Source organism: Felis catus, chromosome B1, assembly GCF_018350175.1.
Source record: "Felis catus isolate Fca126 chromosome B1, F.catus_Fca126_mat1.0, whole genome shotgun sequence".
Lineage (NCBI taxonomy): Eukaryota > Metazoa > Chordata > Mammalia > Carnivora > Felidae > Felis > Felis catus.
Window position 1 is genome coordinate 50,754,086 of NC_058371.1, and position 24,344 is coordinate 50,778,429.

The 24,344-nt window shown below is 39.2% G+C and overlaps 1 protein-coding gene and 1 long non-coding RNA gene across 2 annotated transcripts; one reads left to right on the plus strand and one right to left on the minus strand.

The window, feature by feature from the left end:
- Positions 1 to 10,235: 10,235 nt before the first annotated feature.
- LOC109499349 (60S ribosomal protein L12-like) lies at positions 10,236 to 10,878 on the minus strand (the record flags this gene model as incomplete). Its single annotated transcript, XM_045056718.1, has 1 exon — positions 10,236 to 10,878. A coding segment is annotated over one exon (441 nt), but the record flags the coding sequence as incomplete, so codon positions are not given.
- Positions 10,879 to 12,894: 2,016 nt separating this feature from the next.
- LOC123384864 lies at positions 12,895 to 23,567 on the plus strand. Its single transcript, XR_006596550.1, has 3 exons — positions 12,895 to 13,459; positions 19,701 to 20,119; positions 22,090 to 23,567. It is a non-coding gene; the product is annotated as an uncharacterized LOC123384864 (long non-coding RNA).
- The last annotated feature ends 777 nt before the right edge of the window (positions 23,568 to 24,344 follow it).

Sequence of the window (24,344 nt, forward strand, 5' to 3'; positions counted from 1 at the left end):
GCAGAGGGAGAGAGAATGCCAAGCAGGTTCCACGCTCAGCACAGAGCCTGATGAGGGGTTCAATCTTATGACCCTGGGATTATGACCTGAGCCAAAATCAGGAGTCTGACACTCAACTGACTGAGCCACCCAGTTGCCCCCATACTGGGCATTTGTAAAGGCAAGTTTCAGAAACCCAAGTCAAAAGCAGACTTTATTGGCTTATGCTATGAATGTGTTCTCCTAAAATTTGTATGTTGAAATCCTAGCCCCATGGTGATGGTATCAGGAGGTGGGACCTATGGGAGATGACTAGGTCATGAGGGTTGTGTCCTCATGAATGGGATTAGTGTCCTTACATAGGAGGCCCCAGAGAGATCCCTTGCCTCTTCCACCATGTGAGGGCACAGTGAGAAGACTCTGAGGAAGCTGTTCCTCCCCGGATACTGAATCTGCCAGCACCTTGATCTTGGACTTCCCAACCTCCAGAACTGTGAGAAATAAATGTCTCTTGTTTACAAGGCACCTGATTTATGGTATTTTGTTGTAGCAGCCCTAAGAACACACCAAAAGAGCTCACATAATAAAAAATCCAGTTTTGCATTCAGCTTGACTGAGGGACTCTAACAATATCATCAGATCTAGATTGTTCTCTTTCTCTGTCTCCTGATGCTGGCTCTTCCATGTTGGTTTCACACATAGGCAGGCCCTTCTTTCAAGGTGGCCTCTGTCCCTTGGAGTGTATATCATGCTCACTTCCAATCTCACTCCCCAGGGCACCCACTTTTTCAGCCATCCTTGTTTTGGGTTCTTTTGGTTAGTCATTTTTATAGTCTCTAAAACAAATGATAATCTACCAATATAATCAGGCTTCTGTCACTATTTCTTCCTTTATCAATATCAATTTCTTTTCATGATAGGGAAAGTTCAGGTCATTCTTACCTTGTCTAGCCCAACAGAGTTCTAACACTATACTTGGTTTCTTCTTCCCTGGATGACTTCAGCAGCAATCAACAACATATTTATTCTTCATTCTTGTTCCAGTCACTGTATTTTCACTCTTTATTTTGTAAGAGGAGGAATCTGCTCTCCTCCTTCCTTCCATTCCTCCCAACTGCTTTCCACCTCAAAGTTGGTAACAACTACAATGTATTCCATAACTACCGTGAATTTTTCCAAGATTTCTCAATGTGTTGATTCTATAATCTTAAAACCAGGAAGCATTGTTTACATTATTATGATCATGTAAATATTGTTCACTGATGTGCAAAGTACCACACCCGGGTTTATTTTCTGTGGGTGTAATACCATCACCACTTTGCCACTTGATGGAGATTGTACCTAACGTTGAGTTCAAGCAGATAATTTTTTACACTCCACTACTTGCTTCTATCATATCCTCAACTTTTTCTAACTTCAAACCCTATTTCTATTGCTGTTGTTGTGGTTATAGTTTATATTAGTGTATGTGTTTTCTTGTTTTTTTTCTGCTTACTTTTACAATCCCTTTATCCTTGGTATTCTGAAATTTCATCATGCCACATCCAGGTAGGGATCTTTTTTTCATCCTTTGAGCCTTTGCTCAAAGGCTTTCCTTTTAATCTAAAGACTTGTGTCTTTCTTCAGCTCTGGGATGTTCTCTTACACTACTTCCTTGATAATTTCTTCTCTCCTGCTTTCCTTGTTACCGCTTTCCAGAACACTTGTTAATCGAATGTTGACCTCCTCTCTGATCTCTCACTCTTAAAATTTCTCTCATGTTCCTCAAAATTTTTTCTTCTTCTACTCTGGAAAATAGTCTCAAACTTATCTTTCCATCCTACTATGGCACTTTTCAAATCTCAACAACTGTACAGCCAGATTTTTGAATTCTAACAGCTCTTCCTTATTCTCTCTTGGCTCATTCATAGAATATAATTCTTGGTTTTACAGACTTTGCTTTGCTTGTGTTTTTAGTTTTCTTCTGTTCCCTGAATTGGGGTGTGTGTGTGTGTGTGTGTCATTTTTCCTGCTTGATTTTTTCATTTACATTGCAAACTTTTGTTTACATTTAATACCAGAGCAATAGAAAATGAATTGGGATTTCTGTGTATAGAACTGGGGTTGTTGACTATGAGGCTTTTGGACAGGACAGGTGGGAAGCAGGCTGTTATGGGGAGCCCTCTATATGGAATTAAATGGAGGACTCTATTCTGTGGGGATTTTGATTAGTGGATGCCCTTATTTCCCCCCAGACAGCATTTAAAGTTGAGAATAACTTTTTTTATAAGTTAAGAATAACTCAATTTCTGGCCAGGGAGAAAAATCTGACTGTGGCTGTCTTGCGTTGAGGGGCCACATATCCAACAACTGGCTTTCATTTGCTCTTGGTGTTCTCAGCTCTGCTTCTCACACCTGTGCCCGAGTCACCTGCTATCTCAGAATCTAGAGTTTTTCAGGTTCTGCAGATCCTTTCATTTATATCTGAGGCTGATGCATCCTTTGTTTCCTTTCACCAGTCAACATTCTTCCATCTGCTTTATGTCTTCTAGCAATTCATTCAAACTTTTCATCTATGTTGGCTCTTCTCTTGGTTCTTTTGGGGTAATATCTTTGAAATGATTTTACCATCTTTATCTTTTTTTAAAGTTAAATCTAAGTTAGTTAACATATAGTGTAATAATGATTTCAGGAATAGAATTTAGTGATTCATCACTTACATATAACACCCAGTGCTCATCCCAGCAAGTGTCCTTCTTAATGCCCATCGCCCATTTAGCCCATCTCCCCACCGCCATGCCCCACGAGCAACCCTCAGTTTGTTCTCTGTATTCAAGACTCTCTTCTGGTTTTCCTCCTTCTGCTTTTATATTATTTTTGCTTCCCTTCCCTTATGTTCATCTGTTTTGTATCTTAAATTCCACATGTGAATGAAATACTATGTTTGTCTTTCTCTGATTGGCTTATTTCGCTTCACTTAATACACTCTAATTCCATCCATGTTGATGCAAATGGCAAGATTTCATTCTTTTTGATTGCCAAACAATAATCCATTATATATATATATATATATATATATATATATATATATATATCTCACATCCTCTTTATCCATTCATCAGTTGTTACTATCTTTTTCATGAGATCTTGGAAGGAGCTGAGATACCCATGTGTGCTTGGCACTCACCCTGCACCACCCAACTTTATGCTGATGTTTTGTGTTGGATGACTCTCTGGATTTTCAATTGATTATGAATGTGAAGAGACTTTGAATTTACTTCAGAATCCTCCAGTTTAGGGTTGGAAGGAACTTTGGACTGTAATAAAGAAATCCCACCCACCTCTTATTTTATCAGTCATGGTGCAAACAGAGAAGCATGACCACTAGATAGTCATTTATTTTTTATAGGAATTTGACCTTACACCATTGTGGGAGGTGACGAAAAATCTCTCTATGACCATTATCTTTGTTTTAGATCCTGGCATTTGAATTCTGCAGGGTGGGCAAGAGAGATAAATGTAAAGCAGGGGAGAGTAGGAACAAGGTGGAATCCAGAAACATGAGCTGGAGCCTATGAGGATGGAATAAAACAAACCTGTGTCTGTTCTTATTGCCTTTGACCTTGATGGTGTGGATGTCCTGCTGAAGAAGCTGGTGCCCTTCATCACAGTGGTAAACACAGATCTATTCCAGGATGTGGAGAAGCTGAATGAAGATCTGAGGGAAGGCAGAGGAGTTTCAGACTGACTGCTGCCCACACTAACAAGTGGACCAGCATGTGACAATGCACATGACTGCCTGGCCCCCTGCACCAACCTGCTGAGCTTAAGAACAATATGGCTACTACTTTACTATGACCTTCCAGTTTTGGAGACCTGTCCTAGGTGGGAATTTAAGGGAAGGGAATTTTAGGATCTGGTTTAGTTTCATCAACTGGACACATTGTTGAGCCACCACATTTCAGATTTGAAAAATTAGGCTCAGAGACATGATGTGAATTAGCTAAAACTCAGTAATTTTTTCAGTGGCAAAACTTGGACTAGAACTAGGTCTCTTGATTATCAATTCAAATATTTTCTAAAATGTTCCCCCTCCATCACTAATGGACACAACACATTCTAATTCAAAAAAACTGGAAAATTAAAAGATCACCCAGAGTTCCATCATTTAAACTCAGCCATTAATATTTTCGTGTATTTCCTTTTTATTCCTTTTCCTATGCATATCTGCCAATATTTTCAAAATTATACTATACATACATATATGTGAATAGTTTCTTATGCATTAAATCCTTATCGGCATCATAAATAATTTATTTAACTATTTGTCTAAAATAGGCATTAAGGATATTTCTAATTTTCTGGCTATTACAAATAATGCCGACTAATACAAATAATGATGAATATCCTTGTGTATACATTTTTATTCTATCCTTATAATAGAATGTTAAAATTGGCAGCAAATACTCTGAAATTGCTTTCAACAAAGATTATACCAATTTATCAGAAGTGTGAGAATATCTGTCTTCCTCAACCTTTGACAGCATTGGATATCATCTTTTAAATACCTTTGTTATCAAATTTTATCTTATCATTTTTTAAATTTGTATTGCTTTGATTACTTGAGAGGGTGAAAATTTCACCTGAGTTTGCTAACTACTTGTGTTTAATTTTGGTGAACTCTTTGTTTATGCACTTATGAATTGAAGGTCTTAATTTTATGTACTGTCTTTCACTAGATTAAATATATTAACTCCTTGTTATTTTGTTACAGATACACTTTTCTCCTGAGAAATTTGGTGCTCTTACTCATAACGATGACAGAAAATGGGCCCCTGAGAACAGAAGCGCAGCCATGTGGGGATGGGAACTAGCTGACATTTAGAAATATTCTGGTCAAGAGTTTCAATTGCTGTTTGTGTTTGGGGGATGCTGGTGTGAAGCCCAGCTAAGTCATCAGGTTTAACAGGTAACCCCTGAGTAGATCAGCAAAGCCCTGTGGGGCACAGAGAGAAGACAGAAGCTGGTGAAAGGCACATGCCTAGGCCTCCCTGAGAATCAGGAAGAGTGTCTGGTGAAGTGGATGTGATGGGAACAGTTGGAGAGTGTGACTCTGACAACTTAGAGTTACAGGCAAGCACTGTCCTCAGACTTTGGGGGAAGCGTATTTGAAAAAGTTCAGATGACAGATGGATGCAACTCCATTCCCTAGGATGAAGGAAGCTGCTCAAAAACAGAACTATGACAAACGCATGTAAGAGGATCCTAAAAATTTAAACTTGGAGGAAGCAGCCAAAACGTTTTGTTTTTCAATGTAGGGAGAGCAATGGGAAGTATGTTTGGATACAGATTTCATTCTCAAAGGACCAATGAATTTTGTACATAGTGAATGGGAATAGATATTCTCACCTAAATAGCTTGCATATATCATATATCTCATATGTTGCAAATATAGAAGTTAGGACATAGAACATAAATGATTAATGTGGGCGTGTTTCCTTCCTCTGTCTGAAGAAGGCTTTGTTTATTTGGAGGGCCTGTCAAGGAGAGAGGTTCTGGCCAGGTTTAGAGTATGAGAGAAATAGTTTAAGAAAGGGGATTTTTACTAACAGTTGATGTAGTCTATGTAAACTCCCTTTAATGTTCCAAGAGACATGAGCAAATAATGGTATCCCCTCTTGTTTTTCATAGTCTGTTGAACTGTACTTTTGGTAAGGAGTGAACCATCCATGTCTCATAAAATATTGCCTTCAACTTTGGTGTATAAAAAAGTGAGATACGAGGGAATATAGCTTTGTACTCTCAAAGGCCTTTGTGTTCGTTTATTTTGGGCTCTATTTCATTCTAGGGTTTGGGCTTTCCTGTTTTTCCTCTGCTGCTTCCTTTACTGGGAATAATTCTTTTCCTTCTCTTCTCCATGTAGTGAACTCCTACACATACTTGAAGAGCCAACCCACTTATCACCTGCTCTCTGAAACCTTCCCCAGCTTCCCTGGGCATGAAGAACTCCACTTTTGCCGATGGACGACTACCACGTTGGATTGTTAATAGTTTCTGTGAGATTATAAACTCCCTGAGGTTTCATTGCTCTCTATATCCTCATTATCTAGCCCAGAGCCTGCCAAGTATACATAAATGATTGAAGCATGAAGCACAGAAAGTCCTTCATGGTGAATGGACTTCGTTTCTTTTTGTTTTTCTGTGTGGAGGGACTGAGAGCAACATTTCCGGCCTCCCCTTGCTCTGCTCCCCATCCCCTTCATGTCTCCCCAGGGGAGAAGGAAGGATACCTCTGATTAGCTTGGGCTCCTTGGTCAGTCTTCATGCAGTTGGACTTGACTGAGAGGTGAGTTTAATTCTGGGGTGAAGCATGAGGAAGTTCACTGTGGCCCTGCACCTGAACCAGCTGTTATCAGTAATAAGTCTGACAAGCTGATCTCAGTCTGGCTGACTGACTCCCTGTGTCTCTTTCTCAATTGGTTCCTGACTCAGGAATGGAAAAGAGGCATTATCTATTGCTCCCTTGCTAAACCCCCAACATCTGACATTTGTACAGTGCTTTTCAGTTTACAAAGCACTTCCACATCCATTATTTCGAGGGTTGTAAATAAGGTAACAAAGTGCTGTGGGAGTTTTGGGAGCAAGTGATTAATTTCAGCTGGGGAAGCCACAGCTCACGTGGAGCTGCGTGTCTGTAGGCCTCGTTCAGCACAGGTGTCTGGCTGGAAAGTGTCTGAATTCTGCCCCTTCCAAGCCTTTATAAAAAGAAGGGAACCAGCAGGGGACATTAGCCTATTTCCAGAATTTGCCTTATCTACCGCCTAGTTTGCTTTTTCTGATCCCCTGCACATCTTGTGTGTCTTCCCCCGAGTTCTGACGTCTATTGGTTATTCTCTGTTATTTCCAGTTCTTACCTCGGAGGCCCAGGCTTTGTCAATCTCTTTGGACATGCTACTGCTCCGTGACCTGGCATCCCTATGGGTCAGGACCTGATAATCACTCTCTAGGATCATGCTCTGTGACCATTGCTCCTTTCCCCAATCTCACCACCATAAAATCAGCTGGCACAGACAGCTTCGAGCTCTAACGTTCTATCATCATTGGCCTTAATAGCTTTAGAAGCGACTGGATCTCTTTGCTCAGTCACAGCAAAGGCCTCATGACATCAGAGGTATTGTCACATTGGAGGCACACACCGGGTGACTTTGTAGATGCCAGCAGTTTTCCCAGGATGTGGGTCCACCAACAGACACTGCATTGATGTGGATGTGCTAAAAGGCGTTTTGGAACAAACAGCTTCCACAAAAGTGCCAAATTCTAATTGACATTGTTTTTCAAAGTGTTAGAATATAAATTGAATTTCAAGGCAAAGGGAAAAAAATTAGAATTGGAAGTAAAGAAAGTGAATTTGCAAGCAGAAATGAAATGAGTCAATCTAATTTCAAAGTCTGTCCTGAACCAAGGGTAAAATAACAAACAGTGTTTGTGAAAAAAGAGAATCTAATATTTATAAGGGGTTCAACATCTAAGGGATGATAAATTGCACTTGAGAGGAAACGCTGCATTAGATAAATTTTATCTTGACACTGAACCCTTTAACATGCCTGTAGAGCTTGTCTTGTACATCTGTTGTAGCCCACATACCAGTCTGTCCCTGGTAGTCACCGAAGGGTTATTTTGCTGAGAAAAATCTGTTTGACTTAGAAGCTGGAAGAAGGGAGAGGCAAGCACAGAGATTGGAATCTAAATGAGTAACAGAAAAACTTCAAATGCCACCATGGCAGGAAAAAGATGAACAAGTCTATGATAATTGACGCCTCTTCTTACATCCAATTCCATTCTATATGATCTCCAAACACATTCTTAGCCTGGTTTGACATCATTTATGTCTGTTTGGAATCACAATAGAGAATGTGACAAAGGAAGTTGAAGTGGAGTGCATTGTTGGGTGAAATTATTTGTGGAGATACAAACCCATGGAGATGGGACATGAGGTGGTTCTGTTTCACCGTGGGCCCTAAGTACCTGTGGGTCTTCTTTGATAACAGGTGTTGATGGGACAGAAGGACAAGGAGAGAAGGACAGAGTTCAAGGTTGGGAGTATATAGGCTTGGGTGGGTAGGGAGTTAGGGGCTAACTGAAATCCTGTGTGTGTCTGTGTGTATGCGCGCATATATGCGTGAATGCCTACAATGAATGTAGAGTGAAAATCGGAATCTAATGAGTGGGGTATGTAGTTGTGGTGGGGTGAGGTTATGGCCACCAGTTTCTGTTATAACATCTCCTTTCTTTGCTTCATGATTCAGCTTCTTTATTTGGTGATTGACTTCGCTCATCAAAGCTTCAGAAGGGACATGTAAGACAAGGCACTTAATGCAAATAATCCAAACTATGCCTTTAGGATAATCTAGGTAAAGGATAAACATTAACCAGTGTTTGTTTAATATCAAGTATGGGGGCGCCTGGGTGGCGCGGTCGGTTAAGCGTCCGACTTCAGCCAGGTCACGATCTCGCGGTCCGTGAGTTTGAGCCCCGCGTCAGGCTCTGGGCTGATGGCTCAGAGCCTGGAGCCTGTTTCCGATTCTGTGTCTCCCTCTCTCTCTGCCCCTCCCCTGTTCATGCTCTGTCTCTCTCTGTCCCAAAAATAAATAAACGTTGAAAAAAAAATAAAAAAATAAATAAAAAATAAAATAAAATAAAATATCAAGTATGATAGTTTTATATGAGTGCATTTTAATTTTACATATAAATAATGAGATGATCGTGATATTTTCTTACCTTATAAGTATTTGCTGATGAATATTTGATTTGACACTATAGATATTAAATTTTTTTTAATGTTTATTGAGTTTTGAGAGAGAGAGAGAGACAGACAGACAGAGTGTGAGCGGGTGAGGGGCAGAGAGAGAGGGAGACACAGAATCTGAAGCAGGCTGTCAGCACAGATCCTGACATGGGGCTTGAACTCATGAACCGTGAGATCGTGACCTGGGCCGAAGTCAGACGTTTAAACAACTGAGCCACCCAGGCACTCCAATACTATAGATATTAAATAGATCTGGATTCGAATCCAGTTTCCACTTTACCTTGGGAACTTTGAGTTCTTTGAACCCAGTTTTATCACTTGGAAAATGGGGATAAAATCCACCTTGAAGTCTTCTGATGAGTATTGATCAGATTGTAAAGAACCTAGAACACATTAGGTGCTCATTAAATTCCCTTTTCCTACATTCTGGATAAATAAAATTTGATTTTCTTAAAAAGAGAAAAGTGTCAAATGGTAGATTTTTGTTTCAAAAAGTCATTTTTGTTTAGACCTTAAATATTTGATCAAGGCACTTTATCCCAAATCTTCAAAGTAAAAGTGATAAAAAATACTATATAATTCTTTTGAAAATAACTGAAAATTTGAAGAAAAGTTTCAAGAATAGGAATAGTACAAAGAAGACCTGATTACATTTTATATGGATTTACCTTTACTTAACATGTTACCTCATTGGCTCTATCATTCTCTTTTTCTCTCTCTCTGTATGTATATACATATACATATATATATATACACATTTTTTTCCTGAACTGTTTGAGAGTGAGTGGCATACATCCCAGTCCTTACCCTTCAATATTTCAATGTATATTTTCTAAAAATAGGATGTTCTCTTATCTTAACATAATACAGTTATCAAGCTCAGCAAAGTTAACATTGATAGAATACTTTATAGCTAATATCCCATCCTAATTCCAGTTTTGTCAATCAACACAATAATGTTTTTTACAGCATATTTCTTTTTTTTCTGCCAGTATAGGATTGGTTGCTGCATTCAGTTGCCGTGTCTCCTTTAATCTGATTAACAAAAATTATATATTACCATTTATTTGATCATTGATAAATGATATACATGGCTGGCTAATTTATTTATGATTTAAGTAACAGTGCAATAGAGTAATCAACATAGCAACAATTTTAAACTCATCTGCCTAGCTTTCCTTTTTTTTTTTTTTAATTTTTTTTCCCACGTTTTTATTTATTTTTGGGACAGAGAGAGACAGAGCGTGAACGGGGGAGGGGCAGAGAGAGAGGGAGACACAGAATCGGAAACAGGCTCCAGGCTCCGAGCCATCAGCCCAGAGCCTGATGTGGGGCTCGAACTCCCGGACCGCGAGATCGTGACCTGGCTGAATTCGGACGCTTAACAGACTGCGCCACCCAGGCGGCCCCCAGCTCTACTTTTTTTATATTCGTCATGAAGTCCTCATTAATCTCAGTACTCTCTCTACCTTTGAAGTCTTTATGATCCTTTATTGAAATATTTTCCTTTGTAGTTCTTAACTAGCTGGGCATTCCCCTGTGCCACTGTTGATGTCATCTATGATGTCATGAGGGTGGTGGCCATCAATATGGCAGCTCACAGATTGGGCAGTCCCCAGGATCTCTCTAGTGATTCCAGAGAGTTCTCTGGCTAGAGATCGGTGCTGCGTCTGTCAGGCAATGTTGATAATCTTGTCAGAAGTGATGTTTCCGCTGTGCTTGATGTTTTTCTGCTCCTTTCTGTATCTTGGCGGTTCCTTGAGGGCTTTGATCATCGGAGCAGAGCCAGAAGGTACCACTTCAATCTGGGCCTGTGTATTCTGAATGGTCAGTTTCACTGTCATCCTCAGACCCTTCCCATCACCAGTTGCGTTGGTGATGTCATCACAAACTTCTTTTAGAGACAGACCCAGGGGACCGATTTTCGGGGCCAGGGCAGATGTGGCATGGACTGCCCCTCCTGTGCACCTCAGGTATATGCCTTTGATCTCTTTGGGGTTGAACTTAGGCAGCGTGGTGGAGGTGGCTAGCGTGGGACGAACCAGGGTTTGGGATAACCGAAGAGAGTTGCACCTAGGCCTCCTCCCAGCCAAAAGCCTAAAGTGAATGAGATATTAGACACTAAAATTTAGGGGTCCCAATAAGGCCATAAACAGAGAGAAGCTCTCACATAAAGAAAGGAAAACACTCCACAGTTACTGAGCAGTGACGAGTGCTTTCCCTGCACAATTATGTTTATCCTCACAATGGCCTCAACAGGGAGGTCTTCATAGTCCTATTTTGCTGATGAGAAGCCTTTGGTGCAAGGTCACAGAGCTGGAAATGGCAAAGGTGGATTTTGAACCCACAGTTGGTTGCACACTTCCTTTTAGGTTGGATTGCCGCCTTCGCTGACATTTATGTTAAAAAATGTTGGTTTTTAACTCACGAGTGATAAGTCCACATTAAGTTTTTGAAAAACTACAATGGTAGCAGAGATGGGCATATCTAACCTCTCATTCAACATAAATTAATTTTTGTCCCCGTGAGTCAAGGTAGCTTGTGGTTTACTCAGTGTGACTCAAAAATGACAGTTTTATGTGCTTCGGAGGGAGAACTGGTTGACTAATGGGTAGTTCAGAAACCTTTTACACACAAAGAGCTCAATAATTTCCCACTTTAAAACTGTCATTTGCAGGTATCAGTTAACGACCAGCAATGGCTACTCAACAAACAGGCATTTATGATGAGTGCTTCAGTGTGAGAAGTTGGACAAAATGACCTCTTGGGGCCCTCCCCATGGATGTAATCAATCTCATCAAACCTCAGGCTCAGTTGGAGGCCAGAGTGGAGCACTGCTCTCCTGTTTTGAGCTGTTACGTTCCTGTTTTGAAGGAACACACCTTATCTCCCCAACTGGGAGGTTCTGTGAGGGCAGAGACTTGACTTTTCGTTTTTCTCCCAAAGCAGCAGGTGCAGAATTGAGCACGTAGTAGGTACTCAGTAAACACTAATTGAATGATTACTTCAAGATCTTGTAACTCCAGTTGCTTATAACACGGGGACACTTAAAGCGGGATCAGAGCAACAGGGGACTCTAAATAATGGTCCTGAAGAGCCATTATAAAATAGATTGGGCAGACTCCCCAGTAACAGACAACATTTATTGCTTTAGAGATCTAGTAGCCACTTTGTTATTGTTGTTGTTAAACATGGACTTAAGTAAAAGAATAGGTCTCTTTTCTCAACTCTGATTCTATTTTGGTCTTAACCCTGACAACATGTGATACAGATATAAGCCTGTCTTTGTCCCTAATAAAGGAAGTTTCTTGAGTTAGAAACACTAATCAGTTTTAGTGGTTTAGAGATGTGTGAGCCAGCACCAAGATTTGTCATAAGCAGAAGTATGGGACACCTTTGTAAAGAAGATAGAGTAAAACTAGATCATAAGCTCTTACTCCTACAGTACCTGATGGAATGAATGACCACGTTAAAAAGTCAAAACAAAATAAGACGCCAGAGAAAGTTTTTTAAAAATGATGAGCAGCATTTAAACAAGAAAAAGTGTATGATTTTCTTTATATTTGATCCTAATTTTATAAAAGTATTTCTTATATCCAGTTTATTTAAAATTTTTTAACTGTCTATTTATTTTGAGAGAGAAAGGGAGAGAACATGTGTGTGAGAAGGAGAGAGGCAGAGAGAGAGGGAGAGGATCCCAAGCAGGTTCTGTGCTGTCAGTGCAGAGTTGGATGTGGGGCTCAAGCCCACCCACAGTGAGATCATGACCTAAGCCCAAACCAGGAGCCAGACGGACGCTTAACCGCCTAAGCCACCCAGGCGCCCCTATCCAGTTTATGCACACATGGAGAGCTGCTGAGGTGATGTGCACTTTAATATTATGGGGCACCTGGGTGGCTCAGTTTGTTAAGCGTCTACTTTCGGCTGAGTCATAATCTCACCATTCATGAGTTCAAGCCCCACACTGGGCTCTCTGCTATCCGTGCAGAGCCTGCTTCAGATCCTCTGTTGCCTCTCTCTCTGTCTCTCCCCCGTTTGCACACTCTCCCTCTCTCTCTGTCTCAAATATAAATAAAACCTTAAAAAGATACATTAATAATGATTTATTTCATGTGGTGGTGTTTGAGCTAAAACTTCACATTTGCATATTCTACGTTACTTGAATTCTTTGCTATGTATATACATTACTAAAAAGTCAATATATATTTTGAATGCTGCATTAGCAACTTTTCAGGGTATTGCAGACTGAGGCAAGTTCCTCCTGCTCATGTATGGCTGTACTCATGGCCTGTACTCAGCTTCACTTCTTTTCTTACTCTGGACACTAGTCAATGTATGCACAGCTAATTCTAGATGTAGAATTTCTTCTCCCCAGAGTTCTGCCCTGTGGCGTTGCTATAGATTGAATGTTTGTGACCTCACCCTCACCCCCCCCTCAAGTCACATGATGAAATCCTAACCCCCAAAGTGATGATATTGGGAAGTGAAGCCTTTGAGATGTGATTTGGTCAAGAGGGTAGAGTCCTCATGAATGGGATTCATGCCCTTATAGAGGAGACCCCAGACAGCTCCCTTATGCCTTCTACCATGTGAAGACACGGTGGGAAGATGGTCAGCTATGAACCAGGAAGTGGGTTCTCATGAGACACAGAATCTGCTTGCACTTTGATCTTGGACTTCCCAGGTTCTAGAACTGTGAGAAACAAATTTCTTTTGTTTACAAGCCACTCACTCTACTGCCTAAATGGATTGAGACAGGTGTCCAGTCTGTCCTGAGGTGGCCTCCTGGCCACTATTTTCTTAATGTTGGAGTTTTACATTGCTTCTGCTAAGGATGGAAATTTTAACTTGTCATCACTGTTTTTCTACATAAATCTTCATTCATAACTTTGACTACTTTCTAGGATAAAATCTTAGAAGTAGGGTCAAAGCATAGGACTTCTTTTCTCTTTTAATGCTCATGATTTTATATAGCCAGATTGATTTTCAAAAAGGCTATACTAATTGATGCTTTCACTAGAGGTATTTACAAAAGTGCCTCTTCTGTAACTCTCTTACAGTCCTAATCATTTTTTTGTTTGACATTTGTGCCCATTTGATAACTAAAAATGATATTAATTGCTGCTTTCATTAGCATTTTTATTATGAGTGAGGTTGACTGGTTTTCATATGAAGATTGAATTTTTTAAATTTCAGTGGAATTCTATAAGTGGGCAGGCAACACAAGTATATTTATTTATTAGAATAAGAATTTGGGGGAGGGTATTGCACATGGGTGGCCAGAGGAGCCCCAATGTCAGGGATACCAGAGAGGAGACCTCAGTGACCATCCTGCTGGTAGGTTATGAGGGCCTGAACCAGGCAGGGAAGACAGGAAATTCGAGGGCGTTCCACCTCCACCTCTGACTTCCTTTTAGGCTTCCAGATTTCCTGTTACAGTTTTCCACTCTGAAAAATTAGTATAGCAATAACCGTGTGACCCAATTAATTTCATGATGTTTTTAATCTCCTTATTGGGGGAAGTTTTATAATTCTCCTGAAAGATCCATTTCTACATTCCGCATCTAAAGAATCAATCATTCAGAAAAGAATTTGGCTGCAAGGTGATGAATTTTCTTCCCTGTGACACCTTTGTGGGGAAAGGTGGAAATGGATTCTACGGATCTAAGTATGATGAAGAAATGCCCTGATTTGCAACCAGCTTTTTGCTAGTGCTGGTTAGTCTCTTGGCTTTTACCTTAGAGTCCTTGTATGTTACATTTTTAAAACAGAGAAGCGAAACATACATAGTCAGGTTTTAGCCAAAGCAAATCCTGATGAAAAAACCAGGGACCCTCTGTCATTCTGAGCTGGATTGTAATTCTTTGTTCTCTGTAGACTTCAGATAAAAGGATTCATGTGGGATGGTAGATAGGGCGGTTTTAATTTGGATCAACTGGACTTATTGCTGGATTTTACACCAGCCACGCTGTGAGGCAGGTTCTTTGTTTTCAGCAATTATCAAACTAAGCCTAATTAAACTTGCTTTGCTTTGATGTACTGTAATGTTTTCCATAATTTTATATTCAGAACCATTTTCATAAGTCCTTGTTTGAAATCAAGGATGGACTAGGGATTCATTTTATATCTGTCATGTCATGATTTAGTATGTATCTAATCAGGCTTTAAGATGCTTACTTTGGGTTGATGTAATTCGACATTCTTGTTGTTGTGTTTTTGCAACTGGGGCCCATGGGATTGCTTTTAAATACAATATGCTAATATAATAAATACAATAGATATATGGAAGGAAAGTGCAGACTTTCAATCCTACCAATTAAATATAGCTCTTAAATTGTATAACACACTCCTCTAGCTTGTAAAATTCAATTGATTTCCCTTTTTGTTGTGTTGTTCCTTAAGGGGACTTTTTTTTTTTTTAAACAGCTTGTTTGACCCAATTGACTCCATGTATATTTCTTTTGTGTAGCTAGGTTAAACAAGGTACTTGGTTTTTTTTTATATTCACAAGTTGTTCATTTCCCACTTAGTGGAGGGTCCATTAGATCTCTCTTGCTTTATGGGTGCTAGCACAGAAGAGGTGAATGTTTTTCAAAGAGAATTTTTCTTCATCAAATATAAATAATTTAAGAACACATGTACTTCGTTCATCTAGTATCATACTTGGAGTTCTTGTTGCCACAGTGCCCTTTGCTGCCTTTCAAAATACACTTAACTGGTTTTTTTATCCTAATTTCCCGTGGTTTTTAGCTTATCAGTTGGAATGGGCAGAGGATACAAAACTTGATCAATTATGTTGCACAGATTCCTCTTTCAGCCCATCTGTAGAGGGGACTTTGCTACAAGACCCTCTTACACATTTTCGAATGAAGTAATTCCTCTGTCTTCAAGATTTGTCATGAAGAAATATTATTCTTATCTGTTCCCATGAAAATCAAGAAAACTTAGGGCTAGAAACTATTATCAATATTAGAAAAACTTTGTATTGCTGGGCATAATTTGATAATATTTTTTAAAACTTTGTGTGGCAGTATAATCCATATAGAAAAGTGAGTGCACAGCTCAATGAATTTTCACAAACTGACCACACCTGTTTAACCAGTACTCAGACCAAGAGAGAACATCCCCAGCATTCCAGAACATATACCCCCTCATGTTCCTAACTATTCACTGCTTCCCACAATTCACCCCCAGAATAACCACTTTCTTGACTTCTAACACCATAGTTCTGCCTGCTTTTATGCATTATATACATGAATTATACAGTAGGCACCCTTTGATGTCTGGTTTCTTTTTTTAACATTGTGTATGCAAAATTCATCCGTATTGTTGGATGTGGTTGTAGATGTTCATCCGCATTGCTTCATCCATTGTATGACTCTACCACAGTTTATGTATCCATTTTACTGTTGAAGGGCAGCTATGTGGTGGTGGGAGGTGGTGAGAAGGCACTGGAAGAGGGGTCAAATGACTTTACCTTTAATTCCTGCTCTAGTATTAGCAGGAACTGTACACAAGTTAAACAGATTTGGTTCTAACCTCTCAGTGCTTGTTCATTCTAGATAGTAAATACCTGGAGGATAAGGGACTAGCTTGGTTTATTTTTCTCCTCCCACTAACTCAGTGCCTCCTACAAAGGTACTCAAATGAATGTTGATACGATTCAAAATAGCTTGCCCAGGCAGAGAAGCAATAAAATGCAATTATGAGATGTACAATGTGAGACATGAGAAAAATAGTGCAGGAATTTCCAAAAGAAGAAATGGCTGAAAGATAGAGAAAGGGGGGAAAGATATAATATAATATAAAACAGCATAAAACATGTAAATGAGCCTAATTAAAGAGTTTGTAGGGCATTACTACATCATCTGTTAAAATGTATAAATAAAACAGTGTTTTGGTTTGCTGTTTTCTTGTTCACTGCACAGTAACCTCCCTTGATCTCCCATCTTTGATTATTTTACATGTATTTTGTTCAATTCACATGATTTTTTTGACCGCCCAAAGCATCAACTGGACTGAATAAACCAATAATTGTATGACGTTGACATTCATCACAGCCATGTAAATGTTTGGTATTTTAGCCAATTTTGCTTTTCCAGTTTGTTTTTGTATCAGGCTTCACTGTGGATTCTACAAATTCTAGTTGTTTTTTTAAAGAACATATCATAACTTATATTATTTTATTTATTTCTTTTATTGACTTGATTGAAGTTGCTCCACAGTCTCAATAATCAGTACACTAATACATGAATAATTATTGCTATGTCCCAGTAAGGGGTAGTAAGATAATTGTAGAGCTAATACCAGTGCAATAAATAAATTATTCATTAAAACACACAGTGCCTATTTGAATATATTGTTGCATTCTACTAGCAAAAGCATCTAGTACTTTATTGGAGGCTCCCATTTTGATTAAAAAAAAAATAAGATGGCCCATTCATTCTGGTAGATTCAGAGAGTTAATAATTTGACTACTCTAGGAATTGGCCTCAAGGGAATGTAAACAAGTGACAGACTTGGAAGAAAAGCAGGGTGGAATTTGATATGGCTGATTTCTGATCTATGTGTATTAGTTTGTTAGAGCTGTCATACAAAATACAATAGACAGTGGCTTACACAATAGAGGTTTGTTTTCTCACAGTTCTGGAAGCTGGAAGACCAAATCGAGGTGCTAGCAAGTTGGTTTTTTCTGAGGCTTCTCTCCTTGACTTGCATATGGTCATCTTCTCCCTTTGTATTCATATAGCCTTCTCTCTGTGTGTGCCAGTGTCCTAATGTCCTCTTCTTATTAGGACACTAGTTATGTTGGATCACAGTCTCCCTAATGACCTCATTTAACCTTAATTACCTCTTTAAAGACCCTATTTCCAAATACAGTCACATTGTGAGAGGGCTCCGGGGAGCTAGGACTTCAACATACAAGTTTTGGTGGGGGGATACTTTAGCCTGTAACACTCTGTCAAAGACAATACTTGAAACTGATATAAAATACTCATATCAGGCACATCTCATACTCCTTCTAAGACTCAATGCTGTCACTTGGGGCGCCTGGGTGGCGCAGTCGGTTAAGCGTCCGACTTCAGCCAGGTCACGATCTCGCGGTCCGTGAGTTCGAGCCCCGCGTCGGGCTCTGGGCTGCTGGCTCAGAGCCTGGAGCCTGTTTCCGATTCTGTGTCTCCCTCTCTCTCTGCCCCTCCCCGTTCATGCTCTGTCTCTCTCTGTCCCAAAAATAAATAAACGTTGAAAAAAAAATTAAAAAAAAAAGAAAAAAAAGAAACAAAGACTCAATGCTGTCACATTCGAGTCCTCAGCTGCTTGTTCTACTTCAGCTGCTGCTCTGGCCTTCCCCCTCTGGGGCTGCATGGCTCCATTACCTGGACGTGGCCAGTCACTGGGGCCTGATGCACAACCAGACTGATCAGTCACCCCCCTGAGTTTTTGTCTTTTCACCCTCCTATAGATCATGGATGAGATGCTGTGTGGTGGGGCATGGGATCTCATTTTTAAAGCACCAGCCAAAGAGGCTAGAAGATGCAACTGAAAAATTCAGATGGGTTAAGTCCCCACTGGGGCAAACTTTGACTAACAGAAGGAAATAAGAGATGGGAAGGAGCTGGGTAGATGAATTACTGCTCATTACTGCTTCCCATGGCTGGTCCCAAGCCACAGTTTCTCTGTATTAGCCTGTCTAGAGACTCTGGCCCAGTGGTTATATCTACTGAGTAGTCAACTTTATATCCTCACAGCTTATCCCTTTTCTCTCTCTAACTTCCCTGGCACTGCAGCTATCAAATGAAGCACCAAAACTCAATCCTTGTCTCAGGCTCTGCTTTCTAGGGAATCTGGAATAAGATAATATTTTTCATGTTATAGAAATCTCACCCTAATTGGAGGGGTAGGAATAAATTTGAATATAGAGACTATTATTATTTAATATTTATTATAGAGCAGTTAGTCACTGTTCTTGAGATCCTACTAGCAAGGGGGCTACAATAAAGTTATGATAAATTACAGTGCACAGTGACAAATATTAACTCAGTAGCACCCCTAGCCTTATGTAGATTCATCAACTGGACTCATCTGCTTTGCTAAATAATTTTTCATTTTAGTTTTTATGAGAAAATGTGTTTATAATTTGAACAAGAGTATTTCTGTTTTTTAAATTTTTTTAACATTTATTTATTTTTCAGACAGAGAGAGAGCATGAATAGGGGAGGGTCAGAGAAAGAGGGAGACACAGAATCTGAAACAGGCTCCAGGCTCTGAGCTGTCAGCACAGAGCCCGACGCAGGGCTCTAACTCACGGACCATGAGATCATGACCTGAGCTGAAGTCAGACGCTCAACCGACTAAGCCACCCAGGCGCCCCTGAACAAGAGTATTTCTTAAACCACATCTTTATCTGCTATGAAGAATGTGCTTTTCTTTCTAGCAGAATCCATGTTGTTATCCATGATGATGACATCATAATGGAGGAATTCATGAATAAAGTTTCTTAAACTGTTAAAAAAACTCATCAGAAAATTTTACCTTCTTCAAAATCTCAAACATTGAAATATAATGTGTTATTAATTATTTTGTATAATCACTAAGTAGTACTAATATTTGGCCACTTGAAAGAATTTCCTGAAAATTCTAGTTTTCAGAAAGTAATTTTTCAATTCCAGTGAATTCTTCAGATAGGTAGTATATAGTAAGACCATACACCTATTATATACCCATATGCAAATAAAGTTCACCTGAACAAATGGGTTAGACTCTTGTGCAAACTTTCTGATGCATTGTGTGGCATTAGTAAATGAGCAGGAAAAACTGTAGATCTGACAAGGGGTTAACATCTGAACTATATAAGAGACTCCTACAACTCAATATCAAAAAACAAACAACCCAATTAAAACATGGCAAAGGAACTGAATAGATATTTTTTCCACAGAAGGCATACAAATGGCCAACAAGTACATGAAAAGGCGCTCAACATCACTAATCATCTGGGAGAAGGAAGTGAAAACCACAATGAGATATCACCTTGCACCTGTTAGAATGGCTGTCATCACAAAGAGAAGAGCTGGGAAGTGTTGTTGAGAATGTGGAGAAAAGGGAACCCTTGTGCACAGTTGGTGGCAATGTGAATTGGTACAGCTATTATGGAAAACAGCATGGAGGTTCCTCAAAAACTAAAAATAGAACTACCATATAATCCAGCAATCTCCTGTCTGGATACTCAACAGAACTGAAATCAGCACCTTAGAGAGGTATCTGTGCTCTCATGTTCATTGCAGCATTATTTGCAGTAGCCAACATATGGAAACAACCTAAACATATGTTGATGGATGAATGGACAAAGAAACTGTGGTATGTATATAGAATATTTTTCAGCCTTAAAGAAAAAAGATCTTACCCTTTGTGACAACATGAATAAAACTGGAGGGTGTTTTGCTAAGTGAAATAAGGCAGATACAGAAAGGAAGAAACTATGTGATCTCACCGATATGTGGAATCTAAAAAAGTCAAATGAATATAAAACAGAGAGTAGAATAGTGATTACTAGGGTCAAGGAGTGAGAGGTAATGGGGAGATTTTGATTAAAGGACATAAAGTTGTAGTTATATAGGAAGAATAAGTCTAGCGATCTAATGTATAGCACGGTGACTATAGTTAATAATATTGTACTGAATACTGCAAATTTTCTAAAAGAATAGATTTCAGATTCTTTCACCACAAACAAAATCATGGAGACTATGAAAAGGAGATACATTCATTAGCTAGACTGTAGTAATCATTTCACCATATAGATGTAGGTCAAATCATCATGTTTTACACCTTAAATATATACAGTTTCTATTTTAAAATGTACAGGAAATAGAATTTCCAAATTTATGACAGATGTGAGTATTTAGAATTAAAGAATGAGAAGTTAGAATCCCTGGGGATTTCCAGGAATTCCCAAAGCCAAACCTTATATTGTACTTTTTCACAGTTTATTTATAAGGTTAAAAATAATAAGCAACCATAATAATAAATAGTGAATTTCTGTGATGGTGTTATATATATAGAGGTTTTCTATACAGAAAATATACCCCATGTAATAAATGACTGTTTTATATAAACTGATATATTATTAACAGATTATACATTTCAATAACACACAGAACAATGTTTTCTTGATATAAACATTTGATAGTAGAAAGGGACCATTGGCACCAAATAAAGGCCAAAAAAAAACCCCTCTAACAGTTTGAAAGATACTACAAATATTTAATATTTAAAAGCTGTCATCCTAAAATAAAAATTTTAAAGCACACTACACATGAATTGTCCTTTCCAGTAGTTTTGATCTCTGTTTTATGACAAATATTTCAGACGTAGAGAAATTTCTTTCATTTTACATCAATATTGGTAGGAATATTTAAGGGTGCATCCAAAAGCATCTCCAAGTTGGATATCAGGGTTTGTGCTGCTTCATTTAAACTTATTTCCTTTTTTAATGTTAAAAATAATTTGTTTTTCCCTATTTTGGTATTGCCATTGAAATCAATATTACTTTTGCCAATTTGGATTTGAGATCAATTTCTAATTTCATACTTAAATATTCTATGACAATTTTCACATCTTATTCTCTTTGCATTTTTTTTTGTAAAATATTTATAAAAAACTATAGTCTGGGGGTGTCGATTAAGCATTGGACTCTTGGTTTCTACTCAGGTCATGATCTCACGGTTCTTGTGAGATCAAGCCCCAAATCTCCTTGCTGACAGTGCTGAGGCTGCTTGGGATTTTCTTGCACCTCTCTCTCTCTTTCTCTCTTCCCCCTCTCACTCTTGCTCTCTCAAAAATAAAATAAAATAAAATAAAATAAAATAAAATAAAATAAAATAAAATAACTTAAAAAGAAGAAAAAAACTATAGTCTGTAGATAATATTCAACTGTTGGAAAACATCAGTCAATATTATTGGGGAGTGTTTGAATAGTATAACATTCGGATATCCTAGTAAGTTTAATAGCACTACACAGAATCATGTGTTGGTATTGCCAATTTAAGGACTTATTTGGGTTTCAAAACTTGTTATTTCTTAGAACATCACTCATAGGATATTTATAATGTATTCTATGTGTTAAAATTTAGTAATATCAATTTTATTTGCAAGAATGATTTACCTACCATTAAGAGCAGCAGCAGAAAAAGAGGCTGTGCATGTGATCACTGATCATCTCGAGACTGATTTAGCCTAAGAAAATAGGTGTCATCATAGAAATGTGTGTATCAAGAAACTGAAAAGAACAAAACCATGCATTTTAAATGACTATGACCCTTGGCATACAGGGCTCTCCTCTCCCTTTATGAACAGAAGACTTTACCATCTCCATGTTATCACAAGTGCTGGGTATAGAAATGCTGGGAGAGTCCCCTCATACTTCTCTTCATGGCCAGAAAAGATCTACTGTTTCCCTCAAGGTTTTGAGCTGGGACTAGTAGTACTTTGAGTTATCACAAGAAATCTCTGATCATCTTGGAAGACTTCTCAGGTGAGACTGTAAAATACCTGGGCACATTTGGCCAAGATTTTGTATAACTTCTCAAAAAAAACGTTGATCCCCATCATGGATTATGCTGAGCAGACTACCATGTTTTACCCTTACATGTAGTCTTTTGCTGTAAAAGTCTGTTCAGAGCACATGGCATAGTCTGTACCCTCTTTGTTAAAACTATTTTCAGCACTAACTATTGCTTAGTATAAGCAAGGTTAATAGGGAACTGTTTTTTTTAGGAATGACAGTGTGATTGCCTCATACAAGGCGATGTGTAAGTAGTCATGTTGAAGTCTTGTGTATGGTTTCATCTCCTTAAGCAGTTTCTTGTAAGGCATTTCAATATAGCATTCCTTCCCATTAATCCTTCAGGCTTGATCAACATGGAAAACAAAATGACCTATGGAAGTGACACCTTATAAGCCAGTGTATTCAATAGCAGATGATTCAATCCATTCATATTCATAATACTGTAGACAGGCATATAGATCTAAGTACCAAGCTGCATATGTAACCCACACATGTAAGAAGGCATGAAAGAGTAAAGTAGTTAAATCCCATGGGGCAGCAGGTGGCTGCTCTTAACTCTAGCTGCAGTGAGGGAAGGGGGCGGGGTGATGAGTGAGGGAAGTTTCATGGTGGGAGACAGGGCATAATCATAGAAAAACTGGCTGCTGTGTGATGGGTCAGTCCTTCAGGCTGCACTTGGAATTAAAGGCCATTACACCTGAGGACATTTGGAGGCTGGGCAGAGTGAGGGCCAGTAATGGAGTCCTCTGGCATTGGAGGGGAATTACCTCCACAACATTTCCGGCATTTCTTGGCTTTTTTGAAAGGCAACAGAGAAATCACTGGAGCAATAAAAATGCCCTTAATGTTTTTGAGGCACAAGCAGGTAGAGTGATTTTTGAGCAGTTGCAGACAGCAACCAAGAGCACTTCAAAACCAAAAAGCAAATGGACTCTTGTGGGACCTGCAGGGAAAGCAGGTGGCTAGGCAACCCTGTGCACCCAGCTGCCCCAGCCCAACCTGGACAAGTCATTCTTGACCCATTCAGTTTCCACCTCTCACCTTCAAATGAGTTGTTTCTAGTTTTTTTCCTCTTAAGAACTGTATTGCTATGGACATTTTATACATATTTCCTGGTCCATTTGTGCAAGAGTTTTATCAGGTAATGCTAAATTGTTTTTATTTAAAAACTTTTTTTACTATTTTTTTGAGGCAGGGGAGGGGCAGAGACAGAAGGAGAGAGAATCCTAACCAGGTTCCTCACTGTCAGCCCAGAACCTCATGTGGGGCTCAAACCCATGAGCCATGAGATTATGACTTGTGCTGAAAGCAAGAGTCCGACACTTAACTGACTGAGCCACCCAGGTGCCCCTGACTTTTAAACTTTTTAATCTGGTGGGAGTTTTCTTTATTTTTTAATGAAAAAATTTTAAAGTTTGTTTATTTTTGAGAGAGGGAGAGAGAGCACAAGCAGGAGAGGAGCAGAGAGAGAGGGAGACACAGAATCTGAAGCAGGCCCCAAGCTGTCAGCACAGAGCCCGATGTGAGGCTTGAACTCATGAACTGTGAGATCATGACCTGAGCTGAAGTCAGACACTTAACCAACTGAGCCACCCAGGTGCCCCTGGTAGGAGTTTTAATACGCATTTCTACTCAGCCTTCATGGTGAGCTTACGTGTTTCTTCCTTGGAGATGCTATCTCCAACCCTAAATCAGCGTCTCCTGCTATACTCTTTGTATTCCAGATTTCTCCTGCATTGCACTCCTCACAATTAATAATTATATATTCATTTGTGAGATTATTTAATTAACATCAGTCTACTGTGCTGTTGTGTAAATCCACCAGGTGGGATACAGCTTTGTTTTCTGCTGTATTTCTAGTGCCCAGCACATTGCCACACACATAGTAAGCACTCAATTTACAGACTGAATGGATGGATGAAGAAGGATCATATATGACACCAATCCTAGGCATATAAGAAGACCTGGGTAGGACTGAGAAGTCACTTCTGGGTGAGAGCTACGTCAGCCACAGTGGTG